This window comes from Haliotis rufescens, unplaced genomic scaffold, assembly GCF_023055435.1.
Source record: "Haliotis rufescens isolate VD_foot unplaced genomic scaffold, xgHalRufe1.0.p SCAF_1, whole genome shotgun sequence".
In the NCBI taxonomy this organism is placed as follows: Eukaryota; Metazoa; Mollusca; class Gastropoda; order Lepetellida; family Haliotidae; genus Haliotis; species Haliotis rufescens.
Window position 1 is genome coordinate 63419412 of NW_025963779.1, and position 25588 is coordinate 63444999.

General features: G+C 39.2%; 1 protein-coding gene across 1 annotated transcript; it reads left to right on the forward strand.

The window, feature by feature from the left end:
• The first annotated feature begins 1705 nt into the window (after positions 1 to 1705).
• Positions 1706 to 16007, forward strand: LOC124112552 (solute carrier family 22 member 8-like). The gene is made up of 11 exons (XM_046472702.2): positions 1706 to 1857; positions 5302 to 5462; positions 5666 to 5838; positions 5999 to 6229; positions 6558 to 6760; positions 8831 to 9106; positions 10658 to 10792; positions 13477 to 13562; positions 13940 to 14057; positions 14849 to 14921; positions 15118 to 16007. Exons 2-11 carry the CDS (start codon positions 5312 to 5314, stop codon positions 15271 to 15273), a joined length of 1602 nt encoding a protein of 533 aa, XP_046328658.2. The 5' UTR covers positions 1706 to 1857; positions 5302 to 5311; the 3' UTR covers positions 15274 to 16007.
• Positions 16008 to 25588: the final 9581 nt, after the last annotated feature.

Consider the following 25588-nt stretch of genomic DNA (forward strand, 5'->3'; position numbering starts at 1 on the left):
ATGATACATCCGGCAGTTAGAAACATTTTTTGCTTGTTTTCAGCTAACCCTTGGTTACTGTCTCGGATTATAATTCATTTCTGGTTATAATTGAATTTAGAATATGCGGCCGTGCATTAAGAATATGTTGCAAGCACACAATAGGGCTATGTTTTGAACACTAATTCGAAGGCTCAATCGTGGTTGTACCTCGGGCTTATATAATAATATTGCTGTTTTCATATTCGTCACTTTTGGAAAAAAACAACGTATAAGATACAAAGGCAGTGTGTTATTCTTTTTAGAAAACCCTTTTTAAAGTATAGTTTTTATCAGGTTTAAGTGACACAAACAGAGAGTGTTATCTACATGGAATTCGATACACTATGAATATAATGTACAATTAGGAATCTCTTCATTACATACACACAGTAGACTCTGTGAAATCCGACATCCGTCCATCGGCAGTAAGAATTCCGACAAGTTTTCTTGGTTCCATGGGCAAATTCAACGTCAACCACATGACCACACCATAAAAACATGTCAATGTTCGCTTAAAGATTAGATCAATCTGTACTTTCAGGGAAATGCCATTGAAATGTGAATCAACACCCGTAGAAAGAATATCAAAAGGTTTGCAGATTGTCACTTGATATTAAACATATAAATTGTTCTAAATGTGATAAACTATAAAATGATCGCTAATTATGTACGATGCATGATGAAAAAAGGATATAACGTAAATCTTCATAGATTGGACAACACATGAAAATCTGCACAGCACTGTTGGAGGGGGCAGTTGCGCTGATCACCAGGCGGATTCGTCAACACATCATTCAAATTCATATGTGTCGTTTATTCTTATAACAATATGATGGGGTGTAATATTGGGTTGCCATGTACGAAAATGTTATGAATTGTCTCATATGAAATGCTGTATTCTCCGACATATATTATCCGACACTTTTTCAGGTTCCTAATAATGACGGATGATTCCTTTAAGAATTTCAAATTATCAGCTACAATTTGTATATGTCGCTTTTAGCATTATTTCAGCAATACTGCTCGGTACCTATGTAGGTTGGACGATCACTGGGCTATCCGACATAAACACAACGACTGAACATAGTACATTTCGAATGTCTACCAGCTATAACTGAGCCAGCGTATACATGTACCAGGGGATACCTGTCTGAATATGGTTTGGGTTGTAGGCGTTTTGACGTATTTGTTCAAAAGTCTGCATTGAGATCTTTGAACGTTTGAAAATTGCACGAACGAGTATTGTCTTTTTAAGCAAACAATCTGCCGGGTATACCTACATTCGGTGTCTCAGTTGAATATATGTACTTTGTATATCAATTAACTCGACAATAGATAACTTTCAAACAGGAATTTCTGGCAGATACTTTATGGTACAACAATGTGCTCTTGGCCCAAATAAACTTTAATGAAGGAATGGCAGTATTTGTGGTAGCTGTATTTGTTTCGAAGAATGGCTGCCTTTTGTGACTTTCACTCAGTGTGAGTGTTATCGTTATCAAGTCATCAGATTAAATCAGTTTGTTTGTCTGATTATTACCGAAACAACCACTGTCTTCTTTTCGAAACTGGATAACAGAGTTAGTCTGCCCTGCTATGACAGATCGGTAGTACATAGTCATATACCTTATCATCTGAGTGGTTGATTTATTAACGTAGTTTATCTGTGCTCCAACGTGTAAGGGGTAAATTTGACCTAACCCAGATTATAACTGCAGAACGAGCGGAAATTTACACCTGTATTCTGAGGACACGTTTATGTACTTTCAATACAAGCAATGGGCGAAGAAGCACCGAACTAGACACTGTTCCTGCGACCTCAACCTCAACCTTAGGGTATGTAATATTTTAAATGTATTCAATAGAACCTTTTTTCCAAATGATATCAATGATAAAAGAATGGTGTGACCTGCGAAATGTCGACAAATGTAAAGAGGAGCAGTCTAATAACACTTTCAACACTATTCACAAAGCAGGATCTAAAGCTAGATTCGCCTTTCTTGGTGTTCCGTAAACGCGACTTTTTTGTGATACGTGCTATCCCATTGTAAAAGAGAGAGTGCTACTGACACCTTTTATCCTCACAGTGTCGATTCACGATATCTCATGGCTATCGTAAAAACAGACTAACGCGGGTCTGGTTCTCTCTCTCTCTCTCTCTCTCTCTCTCTCTCTCTCTCTCTCTCTCTCTCCCTTTTACATTCATGCATCAACCATTTCAGCGAGACTCTTGCGATATGCATGGGTTTCCGAAGACTAATTCCAACTCGAATTTTCGCAGGGCATCTCGCTAATAGTAATAATAATAATAACAACAATAATAATAGTGAAAACAAGGCATTCCACAGTTTTCTAAAACGAGCCAAGGCTGTGGGACATAATCTCAATGTCAGGGTTTATTATGTTTATGGTTCTGCACTGCTTGATGGGACAGAAATGAGAGTCAACCAAGAGAAGTGCCACATCAAATCGGCCCAGTTTTTCATTGACAGGCTATATGAACGACCACTGCATCAAGTTTATTTGCAGTGTGTTGAGAAGGTGAACAACCCTGCAGAGTCCTTCGCTTGGATAAAGTCGGCTGGCCTGAAAAGTGAAACAAGGCTTTCTGTTTGCTGCTCAGGACCAGTCACTTCCCACTCGAAACCGTCAATGTGTGATTTTGTATCAAAATGTGAATATGAAATGTAGATTATGTAATGAATTTAATGAGACTGTCCAACACATTGTCAGTGGATGTCATGCTTTGGCACAGACACAGTATCTTAAGCGACATGATGGCGTGGCTCGATCATTTTATTACCGTCTTCGTCATGCGTGTGGTTTTGACACAGAGGTCCATATATGCTACGACCCGGAATACGTAGAGGGCGTCATGGAAAATGGTCAATACAAAGCCCTTTGGAATAGGCCCGTATACAGCCTCAAACGTATCCAGGCCGACAAACCTGATCTTGTCCTTTTTCATAAATCCAATGAAACCATTCATATCATTGAATTTTTTCTGTCTCTTTTGACACTTATGTGATTGACAAGATTCAGGAAAAACATGGCAAATATGCGAACCTCGCTTTCGAAATGTCACGCTTGCATCCGAAGTGCCAAGTTGTCCGACTCCCCATTGTTCTCGGTGCTTTAGGTTTGGTACCTCCCAATTTTTTGACTGACATTGGGAGAGTTTGCGACCAGGAATACAGCCCTTCTGACAATTTGGGTAATGCAGAAGGCTGCAGTGTTGGGGAGTCTTCACATTCTCCGAAAAGTTCTGGGTGGGTTTGACTTGGCAGCGCTTCCTGGGAGAAGTCTCATTCGCTGTGTGGGCTGCGTGTAGAGGGTACAAGGGCCCCGATGATGAGCCTAACCAGCCTGACTGTGCCAGGATCACCCAAACCCTCCTTGCTGCATTTTATTTTAATCTGTAAATAACAATAACAATAATAAAAATAAAAATAATAATAATAATAATTATAATTATAATAATAACTTTTTTACTTTTTCAGGAATTCGATGTACATCACAGAACATGAGAATTTAAATATTCAGGCAAAACCACACGTGAACTTATACGTGAAACATTTATAAATTAAATACATATGGCGTATGTACCCGTTATGTACTATGATAAATATTATAATGAATTAAATGCATAAAATACTCATAGTAGATGATTATATGTAAGTTTGGGACATTGGAATACAAGACAAGTAAGAGTGATATTAAATTCAAAGATAACACATGATTATTAGTTTTTTCTGTTATGTGGGCTGTCTATACATTTAGTACTTATGGATATGTTAGAGTCACATATATTTAGAGGATGACTAATTTGTGTTATTATTTCAGATAATTCAGTTCTTGAAATATCCATGTTCAACGATATCGTCATTAATCGTTGGCAATATGTATGTGTCTCCACACAAAAGTAGTTATAAGGTCACGTTTACAAGGATCCTAACTGCCAATACTTTCACGCACAATAACAAAATAATCCGTTTATATATGTGGCATAAGCTGCCTATAAACAAAAATTAATTAGCATTTTGTACTTGAACTTCCGATAAGTGAACTTGTCATACTTCCATGTCAGAATGATAATATCTCATTTGTCCACGTGATCTTGTCCAAGTGAAATACTGTATATCTGGCCTTGGAGAGTAATGTATATATTTGCCAGCGGGCGAATAAATCTCTTATACTCCGCCACGACCAAGTCAGACTGTACGTGGATTTCTGAAGACGGATTAAATCCCTCATAGCACAAACTAGCTCAACTCAATCGAACAGATGTTTTCAATCAATTTTGAATTTGTTTGAATTATTTTATAATGTCATATTAAAAATAGTCGGTAAGGTAAATTCGTTGCAGCAGGATCACTCGGGGTACATAGGGTTTCTGGGTCCCTCGTTAAGTTTTATACCACTCGCCTCCGGCTCATGGTATAAAACCTGATGCTTTAAAAGGAGACATGTATCGTCTAACACGTTTATGCACATACACGGTCGAGGAATACATGGGTCTCCCTGAATTGATTTATGTCAACTATCTCTACTGTGTGTATAGATTAAGTTACATAGACACACACTCGGTGACGGGAGCATATGTTAGATGTAAGCCCTGTGTGACACTGAAAATAAAATCATTTGACAAATCTTTTCAAACCTGTACCGAGCATTCATGTCTAATTTTGAACAACTTTGTACATTTGTGGGGTGTCACTATCATAGTATATGTGTGGCAATAAATCGTGGACAGAAAACACAGCAAAATTCGTCTGAAAGGGTGCGCTTCGATTGTAAAGGGACAACGGGAAATGTTCACTGCTTGTTCGGTGCTACTGGAGACAATGCCCTAAGATGTATAAAGTATTTCGATTCCCTAAGAAAGATTAGCGTCAGTGTAAAACGGAACCAGTCACAAATCTATCCCCAAGCTAGGGCTTATAAACCCCCTGACATATAAAACAAACTGAAATATACTGGCCAATAGTTTAATATAATGCAGCTTCATATATCAGAAATATGCATGTAAATAACATTCAAACATCAAACGTTATGATGGATATGATGGAGTTATTTAAAGACTCGTGTCGTTGAACGGCTTTGTCGTCTTAGGTGCCGAACGTCGCTGTGTCAGGACCGAAAATCGTGGGTTCGAATCTCATGGTCGTCCTGACTTTGTGCCTTGGTTGGTCAGAATCATATCATATCAATGTCCTTGGGTTTGCGACATTTTAGTTATCTGTTAAATACATAGAGTACTAATCATCAGCTTTGTTTCAGAGTTTTGAAAATGGCAGACGTTAAACAGGACCCACCGCGAACTATTGACAGTATCCTAGAACTACTTGGCAGTCTGGGACGCTATCAGCTGTTTCAAGCTCTTCTACTTGCTATTGGAAATATGTCAGTTTGCTTCCATCTCCTCAACTTCGTATTCATCGGTATGTTTGTTCCTTCAAATAACAAGACCATAGCTTCCATGTCTGGTAATGGATATCGATTGAAGTCAATGAAAACATTCATTAGAAATATATAACACAATCATGAATAAAATCATTCGCTTTAAATACAAATTACATTGGCAATCTAATAAGGGAATGGTTATATTGACGCAGGGTTTACACCGCAATGCATTATTCAACAGCTCAGACCGTGAAACAACAGTGTGAAGTGACGCCGCTTTATGGCAACAACACCAACACTAACTACGGCACCTGTGACGTGTCAGTACAAAACACCACCACCAACGTCACCTCAACACATACTTGTAGTGCCTGGACATATGATGTGCAGAAAGATCATTCCATTGTGTCGGAGGTAAGGCGTATTTTCACACTTTAATTACAATTCATTACATCGACTATAACACATACAATGTAATGCTTGTATCATAAATGAACTGGCATCAAAGTTGTAAGCCAAGGAAAAGACACACAAACGAGTTATAAAAGCTAAACAGTTTTTGTTTTTTTAATAGTGGGATCTTGTGTGTGGGGATGTTTTCTTCGCCCGCCTCCCACAGTCTCTCTTCATCGTGGGGCAGGGAATTGGCGCAGCAACTGTCTCGGTGATGTCGGACAAATTTGGGAGGAAACCGTTCCTGGTTGTGTCACATTTATTAACAACCGGCGCCGGTCTTGCTTTAGCCTTCTCCCCGAATATCGCAGCCTTTTCTGCTCTGAGATTGTTGAATGGCATTTTTCAACAGGTAAACGTTTCACTGGTTTATGTTTCCACGCTACAGTTGTATAAGCATTTGCATCAGTTCAGTTGATAATGTTTGACAAATGATGTCATGCACACTGAAATACAAACATCTTCATTCCATCTCTCAAACCTACATATATGCAGTTGTAGCTTTTGTCGGGCCTTTATGTATGACATGTATAAGATGTACAACAACACGGAACCATTATTGTAAGTGATAGATGTGTCACCATTTTGTTATTCAAATTCCATTTTAATCTGCTGGATTAAAATAGCACTCAGCATCATTGCCAGTGCAATGACTAATATCAGTCTTTCTGTTGTTCCAGGGCATTGTTGTGTGCACATACACTATGCTAATGGAGACGTTCCCAAGAAACAGACGTATTGAACTGTCCGCATTCTATACCTTATCGTGGAGTATCTCAACGGTACTCCTCACAGGGACGGCCTACTTGCTACGTGATATGGACTGGAGAACTTTGCAACTCTGTTTCGTTTCAGTGTCCATTAATGTCCTCCTACAGATCTTGTGAGTTCAGATTTGTTCATATCCATATTTGTTGAAAGGTATAAGGAAAAAATGAATGTGTATTTAAAAAATGCTTTATAACATACAGCTAAAAGGTACACTAATATTGCTTGGAGGAGCTAATGGTCAATGGTTCCAATAACGATCCACGACTATGATGTATTATATATATGGTTTGTAGATACCAGTCCCAATTTGGCGTTTCTCCCGTATTACGCTGACATGGTATAACTAAATGTTGTATATCTAACGCACACACAATAATACCTGTTTATACATATTTCAAGTTGTTTCAGTATTAAAGCTGCAACAAACGGTAGGCACCTACGGAATCAATCCTTGCCAGTGAGCAAGTGGTCAAGGCTGTGTCTGACATTGGAGTCCTATAAAAAGGCTCTCAGCCAGGGAAGCTGGGTTAAATTTAGAAAAGCACATGGGACAGACATAACTTATTCTGCTTTATCTTTCACTGAGTATTTAGCAAATGGAGTGGGAAGAGTGATATGAGAAAAGAATGACTACAAGTGCAATCCCCATACACAAACAAGATCATTCTTGTTCACGTAAGGTAAAAGAACTCCTCACGGTACTGTGAGCATATATGTTGGAATGTCCCTGAATATACAGTCTTGTGTTCGGATCTTCAAGTACACAGAGCATTACAAACTTTCACTTTTACAGTACCAACTTTGAAAATCGCTCAAATGAGAGCTGTATACAAACGCTCCATGTAGTGAGTGAGTAAGTATGGTTTTACGCCGCTTTTAGCAATATCCCAGCAAAATCACGGCGGGGAACACCAAAAATGGGCTTCACACATTGTACCCATGTCGGGAATCGAACCCGGTTCTTCGGCGTGACGAGCGAACGCTTTAACCTCTAGGCTACCCGACCGCCCCCGCTCCATGTAAATGGAGCATCCATGTTTATATTTCCAATTTCCAGTTTCTGCCAGGCTAGTAGGACCATCTGATATTGCTTTGATCTATAAATTGTCAATGATGCGAAATGTCAGTTTATCTTTATATTTTCTTATTCACTTATTACTGAAATCAACAGTTGTCCCTGTCAATTATTGTCTCCCTGCGGGGTCTGATCCAACATCCATAGGAAGGTCTGACCATATTGTGGACAGGGCTTATGCATTTAGACGGCTTAGCTTTACCCTCGATTCACAAAGAACACTTTGTCTCATTCCCGCAACTGACATACCAGCATGGAGGCATGGAGAAAATTGTAACAATATATATATATAACAGAAAAACATGAACAGGAAGCCATTAGAGCTCTTTTGGCCAATTGTGACTGTGATCCTGATATAATTAGCGAACAGTTTGAAAACAGAGAATCTGTAAATGATTCAGTAACTATCAGAACTGCAAATGAAGATATTGTGGTGTAAAAAAACGAGGCAAACACATGTAATGTTGGTATTGAAAATACAAGTAAAATGTCAATATATTTCTTGTTTAACTTCATGCACGTCCTGTCTGTTTTCGCGAAACCAGTGATAAGAATTTGCCCCGCCATCTGTTGCATACCCCAGCTACTTGATGTTAACACGACCCATGACCATTGTACCAGTCAATCAACCTTTGCAAACCTACACAGATCAGAGCATTTTCAAATACAATCTTTTGGTTACTGCATAACCAAATTGTTTTTAAATGTATATGTATGTATGTCTACACCCGCTTATTTTGAGTGTTACCAGAACAAGTCTCAGCTTTCAATACGTGCTAAAGTTAGAGTCTTCTTCTATCAGTGGAGAGATTTTGTGAAGTCACACGATCCTGTGCGCTATGTATTGTGCAGCAACACCATTAACGACAATATAACACCTCATTCCTAAAGTTCACCATGCTGTGCCATGAATAAAATAGACAATGATAACGTCTTCAATGGCAATGACGTCACAATGCATCATTGATGTACTCAGGGTGATTAACTCTTTAGCACAGGCAAAAAGCAAGATAATGCAGAAGTCAGCGTCTGACAAGGACACGCAGACTTTACTTATATGAATCATAAATGTCAGACAATAGACAAACGATGTTTCTATTTCCATAGCTTTTTGGGGGAGTCCCTGAGATGGTTGATCACGAACAAGAAGGCCAAAAGAGCCATAGCGTTGTTCAAGAGGGCAGCGAAGATGAACAGCGTTGACGTTACAAACATTCAACTTCCCGGTATCGACACGAAGAAAGAATCTGTTGAACTGAGCAGCACCAAAGGAAAATATGTGGAAACGCCATCAGAAAACACAGAACACGTGCAATACAGCTGCCTTGACTTGGTGCGGACCAAGTTTATGTTGAAGATATGTGCTGTCGTGTGGTTCTCCTGGTGAGCATGCAGACATGCAGCTGTATGTTGGGATTAAAACTATAGGGAAGGGCGTTGTCAGGGTTCCAACGTGATAAACAGTTAGGACAATATATGATTAACCCATCATTGTGGGTAGCCATTCATTCTTTCACTGGAAGAGGAAGATATAGGACACACAATTTGATTTGCATAAGCCAAGCTGACACTTAGCCCCCTTAAATGTGGATCCTGAGACATAGGTACATATTGTTGCAAAGGAACCGCATAATCAATGTATGGTTGTCGATGGCATCATATTGTCGTTAATGACCTGCAATCTCGAGTGGCATGATTTAGTACAAATTTGTTTGTTACATAAGTCTCCATTGTACTTTATACATGCATGTAGTGGCATAATAAAAACTATCCTAATATTTGAATCATTATTCGAAACTTTACGCCAGAGTAAGTACTTTTGTCTCATGGATTATGTATAATTATGTTTCGATTGTAAAAAATAGCCCACTCAAATTGTCAATATATTTTCATTTGCGTTTGAATATGCATCATTGTCACAGTCGTATACCAATACGCTAAATCTTAACCAAACTGAGGATCCTTATCACTAAATTATACCGCTAATGCGTCTCATGATGTCCGTCAATATCCCTCTAATGTGTAACCAATGACACAAGCGTGTTAATTAACACTGTGTGCTAATTGGTATTCTACTATGAATCTGGAATATACACGATTCTGATTCGCCTATCAGAGGTATCATATCGTTATAACCACCTCAGATTGAAACAGTCGATTTGACACCCGCACTATTAGGAAAGCTAATATTTACCGACAAGTACTTCTTTTTCACCCATTTTCGGTAGGCATTTTAGAATAAATATATGTATAATTACAGATTATAAAATGCAGGTATGCGGTTACTGCGATACTTCAAGTATGTGTTGATACAAAGAGCACGATAGGGTGTATTATTCGAGCGGATGACATCATAACAATGACGTGGTTTAGGAGAAAACATTTCAAGGCTTGCTTAGTTTTCTGCAGGGTCCCACTCTATTGTGGTTTATAAAGCAGATGTGCTGCACACTTTCAATGCATTTTCTATATGTGACGTATAAAGGTGTCAAAAACTATATTTTTGCAAATACTGCGCCATATTTTGTTTATATTATCAGGGTTTCCTTAATTCAGACAACCGACTCAAAACTCTGTCGTAGGGTTCAAATTCTCTCTTGTCTTTGTAGAATTGAGATATACATACTGTGTGTTCAATGTACAGCTAAATTTAGCTTTTGAAACCTCACGATGAGCGTTTCGTTCCAAATTTAATTAAAAGCAGTTAAATCTACATTAAAAACACAGTATGTGTACAACTTATTTTCTTTTCTTTTGGGCTGAGGACCTAACATGCAATAATCCTGATTGAATTTGACCAGTCACTTCGTCTCAAAGAATCTGAATAACAATATGCCATATAAGGTGAATATAAGTGAAATGGCTTGAAACATTTTAGTTTACTCTGTATATTAAAAAGACAATGTATGTGGATACAATGTGACAATGTTGCAGGTTGGTTGACAGCTTGACGTACTTCAGCCTCTATCTGACATCTGCCTCCCTGAGTGAAGACCCATATCTGAACTTCTTCCTCAACTCACTGGCTGAAATACCAGCAGGTCCCCTCAACTGGTTTGTCGGAAGAAGGTATGTAATGCTGATCAAGAATCACATTCGAAGTTTAATTCAATAATGTTTTAAATAGCAAATTGACACACAAATAGTTTAACCTTTTCTCATATTAAATGAAATTCCGATTTTATTCCCTTCCGACAGGTCCTCTATCAAGTTATGTTAACTTAGGATGTACTTATTTCGTCACGGTAGAAACAATGTTTCTACAACATCACTTCGGCCTTCGTTTGTTTACAATCTAGAAACAATCTAAGAGCGACATATCTGTGTTTGTATTTCAATATTACAAAAACAATACACAGACACATGCTATTTTTATAATATATGGACAATACATGTAGAACGTTATTCATAAAGGCTGGCAACATAACGCAATGTCCAGGTGTAAAGGTACTCGTTTGTCAGAGAGGGCCAAAGTGTGACAATGGAATAGTAAGTAGTAAGATAGAATGGGCCTACCTTTAGAATACAGTACCACAAACTTTTCAAACACGTGATCACACCCTATGACGTAATTTGTAGTATTTTGTTGCCAGTCACACCTGCGAAACAATGCCCTGTGACGTCAGGGGTCATCGAGTGTGCATAAGCTCCTCCCAGTGAGCTATCATCACTACACGCAATGACATTGAATACGCCCTTCGATGTTGAGAGTTTTGAGTATTTGTTTACCAATTATAGCCTGCGGCAGCGCATTTTAGAGCAAGCGCTAGTTTACGAAAGCACTTTTATTTTTTATTTATTTTTTATTTCGTCTTTCTCGTAATTCAAGTGGATAAAATGGTTATAAATGGGAACTAATATAAATATATTATTTTTTCGGTTCATTAATTTTCATTATTATGCGCAAGAATGCAGTTTATTAGGGATATTATATTGGCGCTGAACACATCCAAATGTCGCCAGTGTTAGGGTAGGTTACCCCGAGCTCTATCCTTAGCCCTTGGATCCCCCTTTACAATAAATCACCCCTTTACGATCATTAGGGTTAGGTACCCGTTTAGAGGCTATTAGATTACCCGAAGTCTATCCTTAGCCCTTGGATCCCCTTTACGATCAATCACCCCTTTACGATCATTATGGTTAGGTACTCGTTCAGTGGCTATTATAGATATTATATAACGGCTCCTAATATTCTTCACACAAAAACGTCGAGTAAAAAGGATGAAATGGTTTTGTGTCGAATATTTAGGCAATTGGAAACTGTCCTGGAACATTCACACAAGCCACTTTCACCGGCTACATTTTTTCAGTACTGATTCAAAAGCGAACTCACCGTTGCGTCGTCACTAGTCATGCTTATTCCTCCCTCGTTCCTTACTGTTATCCACATCATCCTTACAGTGTTCCCTACCACACTTTTCTGTCACAAATATCACCCGACGAATTATTAAATACCATATCATTCATGCGTACTCGCGAGTTCGACGTCTGACGTCTGACGCCTGGATATTAGTTTTCAGTTCGCGTCATATCGGCTCATTCCTCTCCACTCGGTATCTTGTACATTACGGAATGGGACGAGTGTGCCAAATGGCATCGGGATCATTCGTAAGTGTCCGTAGACTAAAGTCACGAGACACCATGCCTACCCGTTACCTTCGTAAGTGTCCGTCACCTTTTCGACCCTTTTCGTTCAGTTCCGTAACGTAATAGGCATGACTAGGTAAATTTGCACTAAGTTTAACAGTGTGGACGTAGCTCAGTCGGTTAGCTGTCGGGCTAACAATCCAACGGTCGCGGGTAAGCGTCCGACGGATTCAAACAAAAACTGGTTGCTTATCTTGAGCCATGTGACCTACGGCAGAGATCGTCCTCACGAGAAGTTGTGATACTGTATTTTAAAGGTGCTGCTATTGATGCACCTGTATCATAGTGTTGTGATTTACAATATGTTGATCAAACACCATCTTCGATTATTCAGTATATCACATCACTAATATGTCGGATAACAAATACCAATTCACTGCCATACCCTTATTTGGGGTCACGATACTACACTGTTCTTTTGTGATTGATACACTCGGCATCATCGGTAGTATCCGACCCAACTGGTAACTCCTCGTCACATAAAGTCTTCCTTCCCTTATGTTACGTGTATATAGGTGAACAATAAAAAATCACGGACTGCTCATTTAAGCATCAACGCAAACAAATCCCGTCCAGAACGATACCAAATCTATGACATCGTTCAGCGCAATAATGCACAAGCCCTACCCACCCTTTTTTCAGCCAGTAAGAAAACTGTGGTCCGGTAAACACATTTGCATGGTTACACACAAAAAACGCCTTGAATTACATAGTTATTTATTTAAAACATTTTAATGCGTCGTTCGTACGAGGCCGTTTCTTATGATATAAACCGATATCGTGTTCTTGTTCACAGAGTCTGTTTAATTGGTTGATGATTTCAAGTCCCCTACAGGGAGACATTCGGTGCTAAGCTGGTGACTAGAAACATGGAGATGGTGAAGTAGCTTCCAAAACTAAATTAAGGTTGCTTTTGGGTCCGGAATATATATTATGCTAATATTGAGATATAATATATTGGATAATAGAGGATGGACCTACAACTATCTAAAGAGTTGTCTCTTTGATAATATCATGAAACATATTGATCAAGTGCAATCTTAAATCTTAATGGTAACACATAACACGTTTCTGAACAATGAATTCCCATTGTTGTTACTTTATAGGTGGGGAAGGAGATTTTTCTTCATGTTCTTCCACGTACTTGCCGGTGTATGTCTTCTTCTGGCTACAACAGTTCGGGCATTAGTGGGTGAGTTTGTTGACGAAGCAATGTACAGTGTTGGGGTGTATTCCTTCTCACTGTAAGTATTGCCCAAGAATTGACAAATAATCGCAAATAATTGCCCGCACTATCATCTCAAAGAACTAAAAGTTTTCCAATGTGCATTAAGAAGAGCTCAATTATCACAATGTGATTCTCCTGAGTAAAGGTCATGATTTAAAATATTTCACGTATCGATCTGTGTGTTTGTATAGCATGATAGTCTTGCATTTGATATCGTCGGATTTGTAGGGTTATTGAAAGTGTTTTGTTGATTGTATTTGTAAAAGACTTTGTATTTTATTTATGAGCATGGCTCAGCTTAATTAAGTAATAATGAAAACAAAACACTTGATAACTTTCAGTTGGACAAGCAGCATCAGTAACGGCCACAGCCTTGGCCTTCGTGGGGAAAATTGGTAACAGTGCCTGTTTCAATGCTATGTTTGTGTATGCGCCCGAGATCTATCCGACAAATCTCAGGTAATTTACACATCAGGAATCAATAAAATTTATGTAAATGTTTTACATACCCTTTTTATTACAAACCCTTCTACCAGGTAGAACATTGATATTGTCGTCCTAAGGGAATGGGATACCAACACTATCCTTAATTTCAGTGAAGATTGATAGCAGGACATACGACTGATGTGATTTATCCTTCAACCAAACGGACATTTGCAATTCCATCTGACCATAAAAACAACATTTCACAACCTTTTAAGTAGTTGCAAGAAGTATGGTATTTAAAAAAACGCCAATAAATGAAATATCCATCTGAATCACTCCGGCTATATTCGCTTTTTACCCAGGTTTTGAGAGCAGGCAACAACGTGACTTCTCATTCCCTCTCCTTACACCTGCCAAAGCGGCATTAAACCACTGTCATTATCGACATGGCGTCATTTGATCAGGAATGTCATGGCTTCTGCTGTCGATACCACGTTGTTATTTTTCTAAATCTCGAACTGGCTTATTATTTCCTTTCTAAGCGTTTCCCAGTTGAAATAAATATAAGGATTCGTCAAAACACATAAAAGCAAAATTTTGTTTTCGACACCTGCAGCCATATTTGCCATAAGCGCTTTCATAAATTTAGACATTTCTTTCAAACATGTACTTGTCTTGTATCATACGAATATCGAAATATACTTCATTACAATTTCCTGTATAGCTCACAGACCTTTCGTTATATAACCTATCCCTACATTCATAATTTATTTGTGAAATATGCACTGCATCATGTTAACATATGTTACTAATCTGGTTGGCAGATCGGCCGGTATGGGTGCTGGTTCCACGGCTGCTAGGGTTGGAGGGATGATCGCGCCTTTTATATCCATTCTTGTAAGTTACTTTATAATTACGTACACAATGTAACCTCAATGTTTCTTACATAATCCAAATGTGTATATCAGAAACCATTAATAAAATTGCCTTTCCGAAATCAGCAGCAAACATTACCGTGGTCATAGAACAGTGTCATATCATCCTGCATGAAGCATGATAAATATGAAAATAACCCTCCATTGTGTTATTTCAGGCAGCCGTTGCACCATGGGCTCCAGGAACTATATTCGGGGTAGCCTGTTTGATAACAGCCGCGCTCAATTATTTTCTCCCTGAACCAGAGGGGCGAGAACTGCCGCAGACAATAGAGGACGTCAAGGCATGGGATAAAGCGCCTGCAAGAGGTTAACACTGCCCCAATGAAACCAAGCTGTACCCCTTCGAACAATAATTAGATCAAGATATATCACAGGTTCGGACAACTCAAAAACTCTTTCAAAGGATCGTCAACATGAACAGTCCTCAGAAAATAGGCATGCTACTTAATTCGAGCTTACGGTTATGTTATGCAATTATTGTTTTCCATATCCATATTCAGTAAAATGTGTGTAAAGACAGTCAAACAGACATGTATACCTAAACCAACCCACAGGTATTGAAGTAAAACCGTCATTTCTACGTCACTAGTAGGAAAGATGTTATATTCCTGCTCTTGGAAAAGACATCGAACTGATAACAAATAAACAGGTCATCTAGACGCGAAGATTGTTGACAAAAGTAATCAAAAGGACCTAAAATTATTTCGGATGAAATTGATGGGAAGACATACGATTAAAAACAATGCTCACTCGGACTCTTCCTCACCCATACACTTACTAGATATAGGCAACACACTATGTTGAACAATCAGTGCTCATACAATTATAATGTTGACAAAGATAAAATTAAGAAAATTAAATATTAATTCAACGCTCTTCAAAGATTATAATATGAAAAATCTTTAGACTTAGATGCGAGAAAATAGGCATGATACGTACTTCGAAGTTATTATGTTATGCATTTTTTTGCCATTTTCATTGTTAATATTAAATGTGTAAAGACATCGACAGTCAAATAAAGATGCATACCTGAACCGACCTACATGTTCACGTTTATAACATCATATTGGTCAGGGACTAACGTAAGAATGGTGAATGGTGCATCATTCCTTCGGTTGTAACAAGAGGAAAGAAGATTTGTGTTAGCCATATTAGGTAACATGAACGACAAAACTCTTTTTATATTCACAAGAACTCTCTGCTGAAAGTCAAGTCATTGGACCAATCCGACTAAACCATAAGCGCGTGTTTATTAATCACTATTAAATAGAAATGTTTCCAAGTTTATGAGAACAGGTGAGCGTGACCGCCCCAGAGGTGGCATCCGTATTAAGCACCTTTGAAAGGTAAGTCAGGCGTTCATCTGAACAACCTGTGTGATAAAATGGTGGTGAAGTCACAAAAGGCAATCGCAGCGGACATTATTTTTGTCAAATTGGAGAATATCCTCCACACGTTTAATGATGTAACCCTGATCAAACAACTTTTTTGTAAGAGTCGTATGGCGCTCTTTGAAGTTTGTGGCAAGAACATGCTCGATTGTACCTCGCATGTTGTGAAATGTTGACACCAATGTCTTAAGCTGCTGACATACCACTCAACAAAAAGGGAAAGTTGAGTATTGGAAAGTTGAAGTCATCCCGCTTGTCATACTGCCTTATGGATAGCTTTTTACCACCCCGATTCGTTATGCATAGATCTAAATATGACAAATATAAGGTAGATTCACTTGTCTCTTTTATTGCTAGTTCATGTGGGTAAATCAGTGAAAGGGAATTATGTTTAGAGACACATGCCTCCTGGATCAAGGTATGAAGATTGACCTTAAGTTACCTGTTGTGTTGGATAGTGGTTTACAAAGTTGAAACTGAACCTGTTTCATTTGTAAGACTGACAAAAGAGTTCTTGAAAGTTCACATGCTATTAATGTCCCATGACTACATAAAGAAGGTCCTTCCTTAGCTTGATTTTATGAAAGGTTATGGTTAAGCTTTAAGACAGGAATTTGGTAGTACATTTGCAATGTATCTCTGTCTGTACGGATTTTTTAAGGAGCTTTGGTATCCTGCAGAAAGGAGGCATGGGCAGCCGTTTTCTAGTCATCCGTGAATAACCAAGTCAAGTATTACCATGTTCAGTCCATCGCCCATCTGTTAACCTGTTTCGCAAATAGCGCTCCAATTTTAAGTAAAAGAAGTATCATCACTAAAAGCGAGACGGTTCCCCTTTTACTATTGTGATTCTGAAGATTATTTGAATATAACCCAGTTCGTAACCCTGCTTGGAAAGGCCGATGCTCATCTGGCTGACCTTAATGACGCAACGACTGGCCCGGGTAACATGACACACTGACCACGGACAGGAGACTGAATGTGAACTGTCCATGCTTACCAAGCGAATGGCGAAACCATGTAAGAGTTAGTTTTGCATTATCACGGCATTTCTGTTTTCATCTTTGTTCCAAGTTATCATTTGCCATTGTGTCAGTGTTGAACACTAATGCGTTTTCACACGTGTTTTGTTATTGGAAACTGAACAAAAACGACGGCGACTTTCGTTACTTTTCACAGACTGCCTCTTCTCATTTTCTTCATTTAAGCATGTGTTACGTCGCATGTTTATATAAAAAGAAGGAAAGATAGAAGTACATACGGTGACAACGCTCGTCCTGCAAGGCTCTAGGCATCAGGGTGATCGCTGTTTTGTGCGTAGATATATATAGATATTAAAGCAACAGCATGTTTGCGGTCCCCCATCATTGTTATCAGTGAGATCATTTCCGAATGAAATGTTAGGACCCGAAACACTCGATGCCCAATGCCACCTTACCAAACGGAAGGCATTCTGTATTTGTGGTGTGTATTCTTTGCGTCTCTATGCGATAATAGGTTAATTTCCTTTACTTCACCAACAATCTCTTTTCCATTACAAATGTAGTAAGATCATATTTGCAAATCTTGTAATATTGATGAGACGTGTTCCTCAAACTTTCAGTCATGCTATATTTGTGTGATTTACTCATATGTGCAATGACAATGGTAAAGTTACAAACTATCCATCTGTGGTAAAGTTTCATATTTTCCCTGCAGAGGCCTTGGTGTTGAAGCATTGAATCAATGATGTTTGTGCGTTTCTTAAAGTGAGTGAGTGAGTGACCCAAATCGTCTTGCCTGCTTTGTTTCCCACAGTTGTCCCAGTTGGAGATGCACGTACTGCTTAACATAACTGCTTGCAGTGACCACGTGATCAAGACTTTATGCGATATTTCTATTTCAAGTGGCGAGGACTAAAGTATGTTATCACAGTCAGTTACTGATACTGATAACAATGTTCACAAATTGGTATTCAGCGTTACCGCTATAAGCCAAGCCCTGTACTCCCTTGGGGACATTTTCATAGGTCAGCACCACTACCTTCAGTTGAGCTGTCAGGCTGCCGCGGAGCACATGTGTAATGTTCACAACCTGGTATTCAAACGAGCGACTTTAAATCCTGTTTACATTCTAAAACGTGTTAGCGGGTTTCTGTTCTGAAATGTTTGTATTCTGAAGTAATACTCTTGATATGCCAACATAGTGTGTGTGAGAGGTCATTCTCAATATCCATATAAGATTTCGAATTATCGTAATGCAAGGGTGATGTCTTCAGTGATTTTATTCCTGTTTCAAGTAATTGTCACTATCTGTTTTGTCCTCACCATGTATGTCAGTTGGTCACGTATGACCACAACACATGTACGACCACACGCTAACTCATTCATTGTGGTGTCTAGTCGTTGCCAATGAAATTGTGATGCCAGGAGTGAGTGAGTATGATTTTACACCGCTTTAAGCAATATTCCAGCAATATCACGGCAGTGGACATCACAAATGGGCTTCACACATTGTATCTATGTCTTCTGCATGACGAGCGAACGCTTTAACCGGGCTATCCCACCGTCCCTGTGATTCCAGGCAGTCAAGTATGCAAGAAATATGTATAAGCTGGTTTGGACACAGGGGCATGAACATTCAATCACCATACTCGGTATACGGATTAAAGTACTCGGCTAATACCCAAAGGTAACAGATAACTGTGGATGGAAACATGATGCTTCAGCAGTAAACAGTTTACTGTTGTGTAGGACAATGGCTGTACAACATTAGTATATAAATGGCTTTATGTGTTTGTAAATGTGGAAACCTGACGCTATCACAACATGCCTACACCTGATACTCCAGATCCAAACGAAACGATTTTTGCATACAGTGTCAAAACACGTGCATACACACATTTGCCACTGTAGTTGGTCCTTTAGTCCTTCACCACGACTGTTGAATATATTTATTTTATCAAAAAAAATTAAAATCTAAAAACGTATACAAAAACAAGTCTAGACAGCTCTAGCAGCATCGGAAATTTGTTATTCTTTTGATTTTTAGAGTCGAGAAGGGTATTGTGTGATATGAGATAACATAGACTAAATGTTTGTCTATTGGTTTTTCACACTACCGTTATAAATAAGCGATATTGCTCGCCTTTACGATACCGTGGGGAAGATACAAGGAGGATTACACGAATTTTCAACCTACAGAACAGAACAGAACATGTAAGCCACAATTTTATTTCCTTAAATAGAAAAAAATATCATGCATACATTAAACTTCGAAAACATGTTATTGGTGACAATAATGCTTATTTAGAATAAACCAAGTGTAAATAGGTTTCTGACGTCACCACGTAATGGACAAGATAGGAATTGTGTGTTTAAAGTATTCAAAAGTTATTATATAATTGCATTGATAATGATGTCATATGAACGATGTTAATTCAGTGTTACCAGTCACTATCTTCACTGGCAAATACCCATTCAACAAGTATTTCCGAAGATGTCAATGAAGGATTCTGAGTTTTGTCCAACTAAGTAGAGACAGACAGAACGCTGAAACATTTGTTATACCCAGTTCATTCCTCTGAATATTCTCAAATCTCCCATAGGAGATGCCTACTGTATTGGTTGTGTGACGTGTGGTGAGTGAGTTGTCGATCATCCATAATCATATGTATTTTAACAACATTTCCCTTAGTGGTGGCAGTTTAAGGTCTTCTTGATCGTGGGTAATCTTCTATGATCTCCCTTCCCCTCTTCAACACCACTGCCCACCTCTTGACAGTGTCGAAGAAAGGAGCATCATCCCCTACAGTTGACGCTATATCCGCATACATAGCTGTTAGAGTTGGCCCATTCAGTTGGAGATGCATCATGCAGCCTGGACTAACATGAAATCTATAAAATCTTATATTAAACAACACCCTTCTCGACTCTAATATTAAATAACTTTCACGATGCTGATATGTGGGATAGAGCTAGCTAGAACTGGCTAGACTCGCTTTTGTATACATATATGTTGTTTGTTTTTTTATCAAATAAATATATTCCACATTCATGGTACAGGACTACATGCAGCCCATCTTCCCGAGGCAAGGGCGTTAACTGACAATAAAAGTCCGGTTTCCAACCTTGTCGAACTAGGCCGGAATTTCCAGGCTCGGTCGTAGCGCAACCAGTGGTTATTACAATTTATATCATTTCCTCCAACTGACCAACCAGATTCCACGTCACATATGACCTGCAATTGCTTCAAACAAAATGGCGGCGCCCAGTCAAGACGATCTCGTCGATAATCAAGATCTATATTGTTCTAAAACGGGGCTTACCTCGTGAAATGCATCAGATCACTTGAGCACCTTGATTAAAAACATGAAAACATTTGCAAAATATTTGTCGACATCCAGTTTGCGGTATACATGCGTTGTAAATCCTTCAGTCGACCGAAATCTGCACATTGAAATCCATGTTCTTTTCGAACCGGGTGTTGAGTTCGTTACGCTTTTTCGGTTGGGCTATGCATAAACTCGTGAGTCCAGCCATAATGTAACTCTGGAATTCCTGCCTAGTTCGACAAGGGTGGAAACTGGATTTTTAGTCCGTTAACGCCCTTGCCCCGGGAAGATGCATGCAGCAAACTTTGTCCAATTTCATCAACAGAGATCAAGAGAGTGCCCATTCATTTTAATGCCTGCAGAAATATGCTGTCTTGTTGTGGATTTGGTTCACATGCTGTCTGTAAGCATGGGAAGTAATATATTTAACACATGCAAACTGTTGCACCATACATCCTTCGTAGTTAGGCTCAGAACATTAATTTCAGCCACTCTTCGTAATCCGTATTTCAGAAGAGTTTCGATGGGTAAATTTGATAATTAAGACATTCATAAACACTTTGGCAGTCCATTAAAATGAAACAGGCATGTGTACAAGGTGTCGAGATTTATTCAAACATTCTAAGTTTACATGTACACAAACACCTGGATCATGATGTGCAGCCGCGACACGTACCAGTATGATTTCCCTCTACCTTTCGTCTACTCTGTCCTTTTCCCTTCTGTTGAAATATCGGTATTGAATAGATTGTCCAGGTGACTATAACGTGGTCTTACTGCCGTATTTGAGAAGTTTATATGTAAGGCTGCTTCGTACACCGCATTTATGGCGGAAAGTCTGACCCAGATCATTCTGCCAAACTTCATTGCATTCACTACGCTTTGTCTTTCAATGGACCAGTCTACCTCAATGAAGCTGTCATCCCTGCTACAGATACTGCAAATACGAAAATGTCGTTTTTCCGTATATGGACGCATTCCAACCATTGGTTTTCCGTCCAAATAACGTCGTTATTTGACATCGTAATTTACTGCGAGAGAACGATACTAACAAGCGCCTTCCTTTTCTTGATTGACATTGTCAATCGGGCAACAGCGTCTAACGGTATCTCCATTCCACAGCTTTCATTTGTCGACTCTCGCGTGTTATATAACAGGCCGGAGTTTGACGCGGTACTCGTAGTGCTTAGAGGAAATGCTGACTTCAACCGTTCCACGCATGCGGATTGTTTAATGTTGAGTTCAAATTTTCCGTTATGTACATGCGCGATTTTAGTCAAAAGAAATATTAAGAAAGCGCAAGGCTCCGGAACTGCTAAGTATACAGGTGGATTACTACTGTCGCAGTTATATTAACACGAAGGCAAAATCTAAATTCTCCCCACTATACACATTGACCCCTTGCACGCAGACAACATATAAGGCTAATATCTAAAAAATAGTTAAAAATAATTTTAAAAACTCCATAAATCATTAATCTTTTTTAATTTCCGTACTGCTGAGATTTCATACTTTCATTTGTTCAATTCCAATCAACATTTTTGCAGAAAAGATGTAAAACTTATATACACAATTTTTAGTAACATAACATGTAATGGGTCCACTCGTAACAGCTCTATTATTATACCATTGGTACCAGCTGCCCGGGCTGGTCTCTAATGTACCTGAAGGGGTCAACTTGAAGCATTACAAATCACTGGTACATGCAATAACACTATCGCGCAATGGTGAATAGGAATAAACTGTAACCTGTTCTTTTCACGCTGCACTCGGCAATAGCCCAGATAAATCGACACTTGAAAAGACAAATCGGCGACTTTAGAAATCGGCAATGTCCTAGGCCGTCAGTGTATGAAGATACCCAATCGGGCCATGTTACTAATCCAGACCAATCTGGAAAGCCTCCCTCTCGTGCTGGGGGCTTATTCTACTTTCTCCCAAAGTGTTCTGTATTTTGTTGCACACCTACTGAATAAGTTCTGTCACTGCTTGATCATACTTTTACCCTCAACTAATCTCGATTACTTTACCTCCGTGCCCAGTACTTACCCAGGTATTCGAATTAACATGGGTTCGGTGTCCTGAACAGGAACCAAATTTATTCGTTCTAATGGCTAGTTTCGGTAGGTGATGTGATGTGATGTTGTGATTGAAACATTGTTTATTGTGTTATGCCAAGCAATTAGGATAAATGTCTTTTGCTACAAACGAACATTAATTGCATTGTCTAGTGATGGTTGGTTCAGTTAAGGCAAGAATATTGCCTTGGCATGTAATTCGTCCTTCGAAATTGTCGTACGATGGTAGTACAGTCAGAGCTGTTGTGATGTGAGATATTCAGCGACGGTTGTCACAGCACAACAGGTATATAGTGAGTGTTCGAACCAAATAATCGAAAGATTGAATTTTAACTGTCAAGGTTTTATTTTAAATCCGCAATTATGAATCTTTTGCATGGTGTCAGTGTAACTGGGATGATTTTATATTGTGTAGGTAAATGTATGACTAATCATTCTAATCTTGTTTCAGGTTAAAGTGATCTGGCAGATGACGACATGTTGATATATATTTAAATAAAAGTTAGAATTATTTGTCTGCCTTTTGTTTCTTGTGTTTACTGCACAGTTCTGTGTCACAGAGCTGGTTCATGTTAGGTTTAAGGGTATTATGTCAATTTGGTTTGATCTATTTTTTTTATCATTGTCTTTGGTGATTGAACAACAGCCCAGCCCTAGCTTCTCAGTTGATTGGTCCTGTTCCACATATACATCTCATCCGCCATGTTAGTAATTAGTTGCACCACACTATCACTGCATGAGGTCTGCACACCGGTTGTAGTATTGTCCAACCCAAAGGTAAGTTATTATACAGTTTAGTTGTTATATACATTGTAAATTAAAGTCAAAAATGAATCATTGCATGTGAGTAAAAACACAATATGCATGAGTTTATTTTCTATTTGTTTAATCTGGCCAATATGCTGACTAATAATTCTTGTTAATTCCACCAGGTGTTATGTTCTGTTATGTATATTGTGTAATTGTTATTACAGAGTGGAGTGAGCTTTGGAATGAACAGATATCTAACTCACACCCTGTAACCTGTGGATAATGACCGTAAAACTACCATCTCATGGTTGCAACATTAGCATGTGTAAACTTTCAACATTCAAAGGGTTTCCCCTCCTTTGTCAACGCAAATAATGGTGGTGTCAACACCGGGCGTGAGACACGCATGTCGACTGAAAGACAAATCAAAGCAATAGCGAGAGTTGTCCTCCCATCAAATCTTCAAGGTGGTCGTCGGGTCCTTACAGTAGAAGGCCAAGTAGCAGTGCTGGTGCTAAGACAGGATATTGGTTTTAAAGTTTGGACTGTAAAGGTAAGTGATTATACCTTTAACTTTCACGATTTTTCTGTGCTTTGGTCCAGGCAATCGATCCTTAATGATCAATAATTGTTACAGGGGGCGAAGTTTTTTTTAAACTATGCAGTTTCATATACAAAACTACTTATCAAAGTACAAGTTTCTCACAGGTTTGAAAAGAGAATGACAATTATCAGCAAACAAAACGCCCAAGATTCCATTCATTCTTGAAAGTATTACATTTATACCGCTTCTTGTTGTTTGTTTGTTCGCCGTTTTACGCCGCACTCTTCCAGTTAGATGACGACGGTCTGTAAATAATAGAGACTGGACCAGACAATCCAGTTATTGACATCATGAGCATCGATCCACGCGTTTGGGATCGATGACACGCGTCAACTAAGTCAGCAAGCCCGACCACCCGATCGCGCCTCTTAACGACAAGTATTGTCGCCTTTTACGCCAAGCATGGGTTGCTGAAGACCTATTTTACCACTTCTGACCAAGGGGATACGAGTAATATATACTCAACAACAAAAGTTCCTGTATTTTAGTGTATTTTTCAAACAAGAAATGTTTGGTTTTCAATATTGTAGTACATGTATGGAATCAAGTCACAAAAACGCAACTGCTACAGAAAAGGATGCATTCCATGCAAACGTTGACTTTTATGCAAGCCCCATGCATTTCACTACCCAAGAATGGGTATAAAAAACATGTGCGTTAACGGGATTCCATATGCATTGTTTAGCATCGTGCTGGCAACAACCACTGAGAAAAAACAACAAAATTACGAAAATATTTAACATTACGAAATACCACGCCTGTCCGAAAATGAGCGTCTGCGAGCCATTGGTATGCTTGAAGCAGGATCGAGTCAACGTGATGTTGCAAGACAATTTAACGTCCACAGAAACACCATTTGGTGTTTATGGCAACGTTGGCAACAGACGAATGCAGTCAGAGACCATCCTCGGAGTGGCAGGCCACGCGTAACCAATAAACGACAAGACAACTGGATTCGAACAACACACCTACGAAATCGATTCCAGCCAGCAACAGTGACTGCAAGAAGCATCCCTGGCCTTCGACGAATATCTTCACAAAACGTACATCGTCGCCTCAGATGTGCAGGGATTGTCACCAGAAGACCCGCTAGACGTCCCATTTTGACGGGAAACCACCGTCAAACACGTCTACAGTGGTGCAGACAGCGTCTACGCTGGACGGCCATGCAGTGGTGACAAGTTCTATTCACTGACGAGTCTCGTTTTCACCTCAGCCACAGCGATGGAAGGATTCGAGTGTACCGACGTCGAGGTGAACGTTACGTCAATCATTGTGTCATGGAAGAAGATCGGTTCGGGGGCGGCAGCGTTATGGTATGGGGTGGGATTACAGCAAGACAGAGGACCCGTTTGATAGTGACAGAGGGAAATCTCAATGGACAGCGCTACCGCGACGAGATCATCGGCCCTGTTGTTCTACCGTTTTTGCGTCTTCATGACCAAGGCATTATTGCTCGGCTTGTTCAGGATTTTCTTCAACAAAACAACG